General features: G+C 35.4%; 1 protein-coding gene across 1 annotated transcript in view; it reads left to right on the plus strand.

Annotated features, from left to right (window-relative positions):
- The window catches only part of SPINK5 (serine peptidase inhibitor Kazal type 5), an 80,488-nt gene extending 68,905 nt beyond the window's left edge, over positions 1-11,583 (plus strand). The window contains 6 exon segments of the mRNA XM_017872141.1: positions 425-514; positions 624-751; positions 1,855-1,951; positions 5,196-5,326; positions 7,990-8,080; positions 11,283-11,583. Of these exon segments, the coding sequence (XP_017727630.1) occupies positions 425-514; positions 624-751; positions 1,855-1,951; positions 5,196-5,326; positions 7,990-8,080; positions 11,283-11,291 (546 nt within the window). The 3' untranslated portion in view covers positions 11,292-11,583.
- Positions 11,584-12,752: the final 1,169 nt, after the last annotated feature.

Below are 12,752 nucleotides of genomic sequence, written 5' to 3' on the forward strand. Positions count from 1 at the left end.
CCAGGTGAGGCGATGCCTCGCCCTGCTTCAGCTCTCGCTGGTCAGGCTGCAGCAGCTGACCAGCACCGATTGTCCGGCACTCCCTGGTGAGATGACCCCAGTACCTCAGTTGAAAATGCAGAAATCACCGGTCTTCTGTGTCGCTTTCGCTGGGAGTTGGAGACTGGAGCTGTTCGTATTCGGCCATCTTCCTCTGCCCCCTAAAGTGGTTTTCTCTATTTCTTTTTCAGGACTACAAAGAAGACGTCTTCATTCAGTTCTTTAATAGTAACAATCACATTTGTAGAGTTAGATCCCTAAGCAATTGTCCTTTTGTCAAAAGCATGCTTCATCGGGAAAATAGGGGAAAGGAAGGATGGATGAATGGGAGGAAAAAACAAGAAGGTCTATCAAGTGTTGTGTTATGTTTCCCTACATTTTTCAGGACCAGTGCAGACAGGTTCAGAATGAGGCAGAGGATGCAAAGTTTAGACAACCTGTGCGTTCCTTGGCCTCTGTTGCCAGGATAAGTACAGTGAGTCTGAGCCCAGAACTAAGAGAGGACTTCCTAAAACCAAGTTTGAAAAAATCACTAAGCCAAAAAGGGACAAAGTCATGTTCACTTTCCCTTTCTCATTTTCTAGGATGAGTGCAGTGAATTTCGAAACTATATAAGGAACAATGAGCTCATCTGCCCTAGAGAGAATGACCCAGTGCACGGTGCTGATGGAAAGTTCTATACAAACAAGTGCTACATGTGCAGAGCTGTCTTGTGAGTAAGATGATTCTGCTCCTCCTGCAGCTAGCAGGGGAAGTGCGTTTTTAGAAACTGCTGATTGAATAAATTTGTGTATTTATGAACACTATGGGATTTTAAAAATAAGTCTTTAGAATTAAAGTCCTCAAATTGAGAACACCTGATATAGTAGAAAGAACATTTAGACTTGGAGACAGAAATTCCCTAAGTTCTAACCAAGATGTATACTAACTGTGTCATTAAACAATTTGTTTTCCACTTTCAGCATCATAATTAGAAGAAATTCTTCAAGATCTTTATTCCACAACTAGATCAGACTCAATTGAGATGCCTCATAAAATAAACACAAATTTTACACCCCAAAATATATTATATCAGAATCTTGGGGTGATGTAACTTATTTTTTAGAAAGAGTTTCTAGGTTATTCTAAAAAGCAACTGGAAGTGGAGACCAATGGACATTATAAATGATGATGATGATGATGGTTGTAAAGCGCACTGTGAACACAACAATAGTCAAATTTATTTAGCTTTTCATAGTGAGTGTTCTTTGAGAGAGGAATTACCAAATACTGCTCTCATTTTATGTTCTAGAAAATCAAAACTTAAGAACATTAAGCCACTTGTCATCTGTTAAGTGATGAAAGTTCTAAGCCAGCTCCTAATTGTGTAATTTTCTTAATATGTCATCCTGGTCACTATCTCAATGTTCTGTGATTATGATTTATTTATTTGTTTATTTATTTACTGAGACAGTGTCTCACTCTGCTGCCCAGGCTGGAGTGCAATGGTGCAATCTCAGGTCACTGCAACCTCTGCCTCCAGGGTTCAAGTGATTCTCCTGCCTCAGCCTTCCAAGTAGCTGGGATAGCAAGTGTGCACCACTGTGCGCAGCTAATTTTTGTATTTTTAATAGAGACGGAGTTTCTGTTGGCCAGGCTGGTCTCCAATTCCTGACCTCAGGTGATTTGCCAGCCTAGGCCTCCCAAAATGCTGGGGTTATAGGCGTGAGGTACCATGCCTGGCATCTGTCATATTTTATGAGGATTGCTTAACTTCTCACTGAAAGTTATAGGAACTGTTTCTTATTTTCAGTTACTTTTTGTTTTCTTCTCTAGTCTAACAGAAGCTTTGGAAAGGGCAAAACTTCAAGAAAAGCCATCCCATGTTAGAGCTTCTCAAGAGGAAGACAGCCCAGACTCTCTCAGTTCTCTGGTAAGGAGGACTATTTCTGAAAAGCTACTTATCAGTTTAATTTTCTCGATTTTTTTTTGACCTGTTGCTATTTGCTCTTTCCGTAGAAGGGTCTGAGGTTTGCTGATTCAGTGCATCCTGAAGTCATTTGAGGACTGTATGCAGTTTATGCTTGGCAAGAGTTCTGGGGTTTCTCATTAGTGCCTTATTCTGTGCCCTTTGAGATTATTTGCCTTGCTTCAGTTTAGTACATTTTGAAATTTACAATGTGGGTGTGGAATAATTGTGACTAATCTCACTTGTGGTAGAATACGTAGTCAGGTGCCTCAATTCTGTAATTTTAGCAGACCAACAAGTTTCCTCACCTAGCTTCCGCTTATTTCCCTCCTCCAACCAAATCTGTGTTCACATCCTGGAACTCTACGGCAAGCATGCTCACAGGTGTAAATTTCCACAAATTAGCAATTCATAGTGGCTGAAACTTCTTTTTTAAAATATAGGCTGAGCTGGGTGTGGTGGCTCGTGTAAATTGGGCTCTACATCAGGGATACAAAGGCAGGGAGAAGAGCTATTAACAAAATATGTTTTTTTAAAAAAATACTAAAGTATAATAGTCACATAAAAGAAATGCACATATTTCTTCTGTGATAGCAGCAAGAAATAAGGTATCATCAGCAGACCAGTAGCCCCCTCATTCTCCCTCATAATCTACGGTCTGTTTTGGAGCTGAGATTTCTTTTGGAGAAATAAATCTTTCATTAATCATTTCTTTTTATCAAGCCAGCAGTCCTTTTGTCAGTCTACAAATACTTATTGAGCACCCACTATTTTTCCAGGCATTATTTATGTATGCTAGGTTAATAGCCATGAACAAAACAGATAGCACTCATTACACGAAGTTCATAGTATATTGGAAAAGCAGATACAATAAATAATATAAATAAATAAATAAAATAATGCCAAGGAGGACATAAGGCAGAAAAAAAAATGGTACAGTAAATTCTGAGATGGGGAGGGGAGGGGATACAATTTTACGTGGCATATATAGGGAATAACTCTCTCAGAAGCTGACATTTACATTAAGACCTAAGGGTACTGATTCAGTAGGTATATATGAGGGGAACATACTCCAGGGAGAAAACATAGCAAAGCGTTTAGTGTTGTTGAAATAGAGCTACCTCAGCTGTAGAGGAGGAAGTCAGGAAGCTAACGGGAGGCCATGGTATAAAGCGTTTTGTAGACACTTTTAAAGACTTTGCCTAATATTCTGATTGACGGTTTTGAGAAGAGTAATATGATTTGATTTATATTTTAAAGGAATAACTTTGCCTGATATCTATTGAAAACACTGCAGGGAGGCAAGGGCTGGACAGCTAATTAGCTATGCAGTAGTCTACAGAAGAGATGATGCTAGTTTATATCATGTGGTGGAACTTTTGAGAGGTGGTTAGATGCTGGGTCTGTTTTGAAGGTGGAGTCAACAGAATTTGTTGAGTTGAAGTACTATGTTAAAAAAAATAAAGAGAGAGAGAGAGAGAGAGTAAGGAACATTGTAGTACCTTTTGAACATTCTAGCACCAGTTACCTGAAAAAATACACTTGATATACCTGGTTGAGTCTAACCTTTGCCAGGGATTCATATAAGTTACTTATCTAAATTCTCCATGAATATTTCTACCAATATGGAACTCACCACAATCTAAAGCAATTCATTTAGGTGTTTGAATCATTTACCAAAACAAAGGAACAAGCAAACAAATACTGCCTGACTTCTCCAAAATGCATATTAGCAGATATAATATTATTAAATTTTCTATGTCATCTTTGTGCCTGTTTTCAGTAAGTAGTTTTCAAGGAATTTATTAATTTCACCTATGTTGTCAAATTTTTTGGCATATAGTTTACATTTCTAAATTATTCTTTTAATATCTACAGCTCATATAACGATGACCTTTTATCTCTAATATTGGTAATATATGTTTTCTTGACTCTGGTCAATTTTGCAAATAGCTTATCAACTTACTAATCTTTTCAAGCAGTTAACCTTTGACTTTGTTCTGTTTTCTATTTCATCAATTTCTCCTCTTTATTATTTATTTAAAAATTTTTCTATGCTCATCATTGGCTAGCTTCTTCAGATGAAAGTTTAGATCATCCATTTTAGAACTTCCTTCTTTTCTAATATATGTATTAAGGCTATAAATTTCCCTCAAATTACTGCTTTGGCTGCTGGGATTTGACAGGTTATATTTTCTTTGTGATTCATTTCATTTCTAAATTCTGTGATTACTTTGAGTCATGAGTTATTTAGAACTCATCCCTTTACTTATAAATATATTTCGTATAAATATTATATACTTGATTCTTTTTGTTCTTCCAGTTTGATAATTTCTGTGTTTTAACTGGAGTACTTACTTGTTAATATTCTATGTAATTACTGATACCATTGGATTTAAGTCTTCCATCATCCTATTTGCTTTTGAATCCATTTTTCTATATTTTGGCTCTACTTTTTGTCTTCTTAAAAAACTAATCAAGTTCTTGTAATTATCATTAATTACTAAACTCATACTCCCAAAACACTACGAAGAGCAAATATGTTTCTTCTTTTACATGGAAAATGTACATATGGTTTTACCATGGAACACATACTGACAACTAAAAGTTACTGAACACTTAGTATGTGACCAATACTGTGTTAAGCATGAACTTACATGCATTATCTGTTTTAATCCCTTAAAGCAGTAATATAAAGTAAGGACTACTATTATTTATGGTTTTCAGATGAGAAAATTAAGGATGAGAAAAGTTAGATAAGTCACTTGTCTAGTTAGTGGTAGAGCTAGGACTCAAAAACTCATGCAATTTATGAGTATTGACCTCTAAGTCTTTCCTTTCTAGGCTGTGTATAACCAGTATCTTCACTTAAAAAGGCAAATATTATTTCTAGCATGCCTATCATTCTAGATTTCTTCTTATGGGCAGGTAATTGTGTCACATATTATAAAGGATTTTTGCTTTCTTATTGCTTTGCTATTCCTTGTTTCTTTGTTTATTTACCTTGTCTAGTTAAAAATGGCCAAATTCAGGAAGTTAAATTCACCTCATATGGTGCAAAATCAATCTTTGAGTTTGAATAACCTATATCACAGTCCTTTTACAACCATTTATTCAAGTTGGATTAAGTAACTCAAGAGGTTTTCTTAAGCCCATCCATCTCCTTGAATGCCATAAAGTAAGTCTGCTTTATGTTTTGCTTCTTCAGGATTCTGAGATGTGCAAAGACTACCGAGTATTGCCCAGGATAGGTTATCTTTGTCCGAAGGATTTAAAGCCTGTCTGTGGTGACGATGGCCAAACCTACAACAATCCCTGCATGCTCTGTCATGAAAATCTGTAAGTATTCAAGTTGCCCCATCATATCTTCCAGTTTAGAATTTCTCAGCTAGAGTGTTAACCCATAGTAACGCACCTATATAAATTCGAAGGGTGTTGCAAGTAATTTATTCATCATAGAAATTAAAAATTTAAAATTTGTGAATTATCTTTCTTATGTGTAAAATAGAAAAGATTTAAGGCTATTCCTTTGGTAAATTGCTTACCTACATTGCTATATGCTCTATTGAGTAAAAGAGAACAAAAAAATAGTGGGGTTACAATTACAGAACATAGGGATAAGCCTGTGTACAGTCACAGGAGTGTGAACATCATTCATTCTGTGTGTAGTGGACAAAAACAGTAGAGAAGCACTGCTATATAAACCCAGCCCAGTGTATAATATCTAAAAGCTCCTGTGACTATAATATAGCTACAGATTCCCCATTTCTTTAACCCTGCCTCTTGAAAGAAGTAGTACCTTGCAAAAGGAAAGTGCACTGTACAAAAGAAAGCACAATAAGTAAATGGCTGATCTGATGTCTGCTCTCATATTTATGACTATCTGGGTATCTGGAGGCATATTATTTCATGATTCTGAATCTCACTCCCTTCATTGGAGAAATGGAGACAGTTCTCTGAGCTGCTGACTTCACAGATGATTGAGAAGAACTGCTAGATATAAAAATATTTTTATCTTAAGTTAAATACAAGGGATTCATTTTAATATTCTTATTATTGGCTTTAGTTTTGTTGTTGCTACTCTGCTCAAATGCTGTCTGAATTTTTAAATAATTTCCCCTTGCCTCTGTGTGCATCCCTTCCCTTCTCCTGGCCACCATTTGGCCAGCTTTCAAGGAGAGAATGGTGACAAACCTTGTTTTTTCCATCTCACCTGACCCTAGACCTATATTGCAGTTCGTGTACTACTTTATCCTTCTTAGGACACTGTAAGCAAGGCCCAGAACATGAGGATAGGACTCCCTGATATCCTGTTTTTTAATCCTGGAAAAATATTTAAAAGAAAAAGGCGCTCCTCAGGTCATATGCTTAAAAACATAAAATCTGAATATAATCCTTCATCTATAGGTAAGGTATGGTAGATAAGGCACTTTCAGATTTCAGTCACTGAATCCCTGCAACCTGCTATGGAATGTTGTTATCTTTATTACACAGAAGGTTAATCTGAGGCTCAGAGAGTCCAGGTAATTTGATTAAAGTTGCAAAGCTAGGAAGTAAATCAGACAGGATTTTGACCTTATTGATTTGGGTCTAAATACAGTTTTCTTTTTTCTCCACTTAAATTCCTTAGTTTTTCAAAGACCAAAGATTCCTTAGATAATATGAAGAAAGTCACCCCTTTCAAGAAATTTTTAAAAAATTATGTGATGTGAACAATCCACACACATAATATTCATAGGCTCATGGAGCACTTGAAATTCATCCATAGACCTTATAGGTTTTTAAGAATTAAGAAATTCTTAGCAAACTATCGCAAGAACAGAAAACCAAATTCCGCATATTCTCACTCATAGGTGGGAATTGAACAATGAGATCACCTGGACACAGGAAGGGGATCATCACACACCGGGTCCTATTGTGGGGAGCGGGGAGGGGAGAAGGATAGCATTAGGAGATATACGTAATGTAAATGACGAGTTAATGGGTGCAGCATACCAACATGGCACATGTATACATATGTAACAAACTTGCACGTTGTGCACATGTACCCTAGAACTTAAAGTATAATTTAAAAAAAAGAAGAATTAAGAAATTCTTGTTTAAGCAATAAATATAACTGCCCAGGAATTCCATTACTATGTATACCTTATCTGCAGCCCAGAAATCCTTCAATTCCTCTTTGTTGTAAATGTCAGGGCCTAAATTATCCATACAGTTTTCTTCAACATTTTCATCAACTTTATAGACCCATAACAAGTGATCTATTTAAGGGAACTTTAGAGTAAGAAACTGAAATGATGAAAATATTAAGAAAGCATGCCTCACGATAGTTTGTTTGGTTAAGGGAGTTGGGAGTATATATTATAAAGAAGGATCAGGTTATCTGAGGCAAAAGGAAACAATATTCATTTCCAAGGTTTTAGAGAAAGTTATAGGAGAGCAATTTCAACTTAAGCAATGCCAAAAGACAAATTGCACTGCCTTGATAGATAATGAGTTTCCCATTACTAGAAGCAAACAAGTACATGTCTGATTCATAGTATTTCTCCAGTGAAAGGCGTTAAAATTCATACTCCTTAAGATTCATTCCAACCGCAAAACTGAGACTGTATCATTTGTGTCTGGTTATATTTTTCCCCAAGTCATATTACTGGTACTCAATATAGTCAAACATCTCTCTGGGATCTATTTCTCGCATCTGTAAATGCGAGATCACCTTTAGATCAGATGATCCCCAAGTTTATTTCCAACATTCTTTATGACATATATCAGTGAATGAAATGTGACAGGATAGGTCCAGGGCTAGGGGACAAATCTGGAGCAGAAGATAAACAGCCTGGACGATACCTACTGAAAGTGAAAATAGTTGAATGCAGATCCCAGATCCTCCCTCTAAATGCAGTTTGGTTTGATACCAAATGTCCTGCGTGTTGGTCGTTATTTATTTTCTCATTATAACTGAGAACTTCCTCATTGTTGAAGCATCCTCTGATCTGTTTTAGGATACATCAAACAAATACACACATCCGCAGTACAGGGAAGTGTGAGGAGAGCAGCACCCCAGAAACAACCGCTGCCAGTAAGCCCACATCTGTAAGTACATAAGTAGACTGGCCTCCGTGGTTATGTTGTGAGGAGTAGTGGGTTCTGGTTTTGTTCTCTTCCATTGAGTAACAGACATTTATCTGGCCAGAGAGGTAACACTAGGTCAGGTGACCCAGAATTGGTCACATTTTCACTATAAGGATAATTAAGTAATTACTGAAATAAGTGGAAATAATGCAGCAGTTAATATTTTAAACTATTTAATTGATTCATTAATAGATTGTTTATGAGCAATGTCTCCAATATAACATTTCTTATTTCAGGATAGGTTTTATCTTCTGTGATCTACAATACAAAGATGAGACAGAGACCAAGAAAGGTCAGAGAGTGACAGAGTTGGATTTAAACAATTTCTATATAATGCCCATATTCTTGAACTTTACATTGTATTAAATTATTTCCCAGCATTAAAAGTTGACCAGTTTCATTTAAACTCCTGAAAGGATGTTTCAACATACGTTACTGAATTTGACATTCTCCCTGGTGACTATTTAAATAGTCATCCTCAGGGAGATGGTATATTACATGAAAAAATAGGAATTTTCAAATAAGAGAAAAATGTTTTGTTATGGGATAAATATGAGTGCAAAGTTCAGTTTTTGCTGTGCTTCCTATATGAGACTCTTGGCAAATCACATAAATACTCTAAACCAAATATCCCAATGAACTATGAAAATATTCAATAAAGACCGACTTTTATACATTTGGCACAATGTTTGAAAAATTAATGTCACTATTATTACTATGCCTAAGACCAAAGTATGAATTTAGAAAAAGAGAAGAGTCCAAAGTATGAACTTAGATAAACAGACCATGGTATAGTGCTTATTTATTTTTAATAAATTATTTTCAATTGTAGTTTGATAAAATTATATGTAATAAAACAGCATTTTAATGCATTATATTTAATAAAGCTATTTATTATTATTCACATTCTCTTTGCTCCATTCCACTGCCACAGAAAGCTTTGGCAATAATGGAATCAGAAACTATTCAGCCAGATTTGAAAATCTTAGTCAAGCAATATTAGATAAGGCCATATTAAAAACGTCTACCCAACAATCTTTGTTATGGGAAACTGTGAAAACAAGAATCATAAGCTAGAGTCTTCCTAGTTTCACATTAGCAGTTGAAAGCAGTGTAGAGGAAGCCGAGGACCAGAATGAAATCAGAAGACTTTATCTTTCTCATGTGGGCTTGACAAAGTTATTTACCACCCATTTAAAGACCTCTATTCTAGTTCTTTACCAGAATCCATAAAAAGAGAATTTAAACTTTAACTCTAGACCCTATATTGTGTTTGCTGTCTTATTATATAGAAATTCTTAGTAGTTTGCTCCCATTTTATTGATGGAATATACTGTTCCCCCTCCTCACAAGCTCACCTTTACATATATCTCAGGAGACAAAGGTCAAAATAGCTTTATGCCAGTCCAATAGATGACACCTTAGACCACACTTCCCTGTAACTCTCATCCTGTGTAGGCAACTTGGAAAAACTACTTTATAAAGAATTTGCCATAGGTTTATACTGGTAAGATGTATTTCTTTAAATAATGAAGAATCTTGCCGGGGCTCAGCACACAAGGTGTTATAAAAGAATGCCGTTCTTCCATTTCTGGGTGTAGGCTTTCGACTGGAGTTGCATAGCAGGCATTAATAATGACAGAAATTATTATGGTGTTAGTTAACAAAACAAAAACTGAAAGTGTCCTGGACACAGGTGGAACTTCAGGTCCCTGTGTAAGATTCAAGGGTATGATCTTGGGTACAGGTGGTACAGACTGGTCATGGCCTAGCATTGTTCTGATGACTAGTAAGGGTGTATATACTGGGGTTGAAGCCTCTTGTCTGAACTTTATTTCTGGGTGGAAGTTTCTCTAAGAAAGTCTGGAATCTCAAGAATAGAATAACAGTCCAGGCAGTCACAACTTTCCTGGAAAAGTACATTGAGTATCTTGGAACCCACACTTTTGTTGCTAAATACATAATACTTCCTATTATGCAATAACTATTATGCAGTAACTACTAAGATTTACATAGGTCTTTAGAGTTTTATGTACATTTTCTCTTTGTTTCCTTCCAACAGTCATTTGATTAGGGCAGGGATCACTGTCTTTCCCATTTTACAGAAAATCATCTTGGGGGAAACTGTCACTTACTAAAGTCCCTCAGTATAATACATTGGGTTCAAAGTAGATATCCTGACTTCATTTCCAGTGCTCTACTACCATTCCTTAGTTGTCAGGAGATTCTGAAAACTAAGTGCTCTTGAGAAGGCATTATCTCAATTAAAAGATGATTTGCTAGATTGGAAGGAAATTTCTATATTAAGAAAAATAGCAATACTATTTTGTGAGATAAATAAATGACTATTCTTATCTCTATTTCTCAATGATTTCTCAAGTCTATGGATATCTTGCATTCTACATTATTATTATGTATTTTGATAGGTTCACTTGAAAATTCTTATCTATATCTGTCAATTTCATGACAGATTTTCAAGGATTCAGGAAGACCAAAGCTTGCTACTTTCAAACCAAAGAAAACTGCCTGGAGTTGATATAGGCAATAAAGTGGAGATTTGAGTTTGGAGTGACAGTGCTGCTCATGCCCCAGGTGGTACTAGTTGAAGATGTGCAGTTATATGAAAGAAAATTCCTGAGGCTCTCACCCCCTATAAGATTATTTTTAAAATACTGATTTAATGTTTTAAAGGTTGATTTCAAATATATGGATGAGTCAGGCAAAGGAAGACAGCTGATTACATTCTAGTGGCCTACAACAAACTATAGTAGAAAAACATTCATGTTACAGGAATTGAATTCAAGTTATGACCTAACATGACAGTGACAAGTTACCAAACTTCTCTGAAGCTCAATTTCCTCATCTGCAAAATGGTGCTAATTACACCTACTTCTTTTTTTATCAGCATGAAGACTGCATGTGATCAAAGGCAGAATTAAGCCATATTCATTTTTGTGTCCACCTCAACACGTTGTACATACTAGGTGCTCAATATTTGTTGTATCAAACTGGATAAAATGTGAAACTGATTTTAAACTGTTACTTCTTTGCAGAATGCAGAATCTATGTATTTCTTTGATTAAGATGCAGCTATAAATATACAGCTCACATTTCTGCAATATCTCTGGGTTCTAGTATCTAACCTACACATCTTCTCTTCTAGGATGAATGACGGGAAGATTGTTGAAAGCCATGAGGGAAAAAATAAACCCCAACTCTGAATCACCTACCTTCACCTCTGTATATACAAAGAATTCTTTTGGAGCTTGTCTTATTTGCTACAGAAAACAATACAGAGCTGTTGGCAATAGACTCACTGATTTTCAGTCTTTTCCATCTCTTTCCTTCTAGACTCCGTAATCTGAGGGTATAAAGAAACCTCCACCAAGTCTGAGCCCTCGAAATGTCCTGATTACAATGCTGTCTGTCCAACTGCCTGTTCAATAAAAGCAAACTCAGCAGAACACCCTTTCTGAGGCTTCTTTGTCACTGTCTGGATAATAGATATTTGCTTTTACAGAAACTGAATAAACTCTACCCTTTTGTGTTTTTGTCTGGCTAAACCCATTGGTGGACAGAGAATGCTCACTTTATTCCTGCTTAAGTTGCTGTCATAGCTGAGAAAGACTGTCTAGAAGAGAGGTGGGGAGATATGGGTTCCCAGCAGCCAACAGCTGTACAAAGTTAAACTAGCTATAAATCAGCTTCATCCTAACTGTTAATTACCATACCAGCTCCCCTTTCTACATTTTCATGAATGGGATAACTGCCTTTCAGTTATTTAGGTCCCATCCAAAGATACAAACCAGTAAGTTCTCATGTCTATTCATTAAGTTACATCTTGACAATTTCCTATGTCACGGCCTTGTACACATAATCTGGGAAGAACTAAGAAAATTAATTACCAATTTGTGTAAGCCTCTAAAGTGGCAATCTCCAATAGAAATGTAATTTAAGCCATATATGCAGTTTTAAATTTTCTAGAGGCTACTAATAATTATAAAATTATTAATTTCAATAATATATTTCATTTAGCTTAATATAGCAAAATGATTAATGTAATCAATATAAACTTTTAAATTTACTAAGTCTTTGATTTTGGTGTATATTTTACACTTCTAACCCAGAAGGTTTACAATTGGATATATGCAATTTTAAATTTTCTAGAGGCTACAAATAATTAACAATTATAAAATTAATTTCAATAATATATTTCATTTAGCTTAAGATAGCAAAACTATTAATATAATCAATATAAATTTTTAAATTTACTAAGTCTTTGATTTTGGTGTATATTTTACACCTTCTAAACCAGAAGGTGATAAATAATGCTGAGATGAGACTAAAGAAAGCCAAAATACTTCTGTCAGCCCCACCTGTCCACTACTACCAAATACGTATTTTCTCTATATAACATGATCTTCAGATTTCATTTTGCATTAAGGGTTTTCAGNATTTTGGTGTATATTTTACACTTCTAACCCAGAAGGTTTACAATTGGATATATGCAATTTTAAATTTTCTAGAGGCTACAAATAATTAACATTATAAAATTAATTTCAATAATATATTTCATTTAGCTTAAGATAGCAAAACTATTAATATAATCAATATAAATTTTAAATTTACTAAG

Source organism: Rhinopithecus bieti, unplaced genomic scaffold (assembly GCF_001698545.2).
Source record: "Rhinopithecus bieti isolate Rb0 unplaced genomic scaffold, ASM169854v2 scaffold_757, whole genome shotgun sequence".
Lineage (NCBI taxonomy): Eukaryota > Metazoa > Chordata > Mammalia > Primates > Cercopithecidae > Rhinopithecus > Rhinopithecus bieti.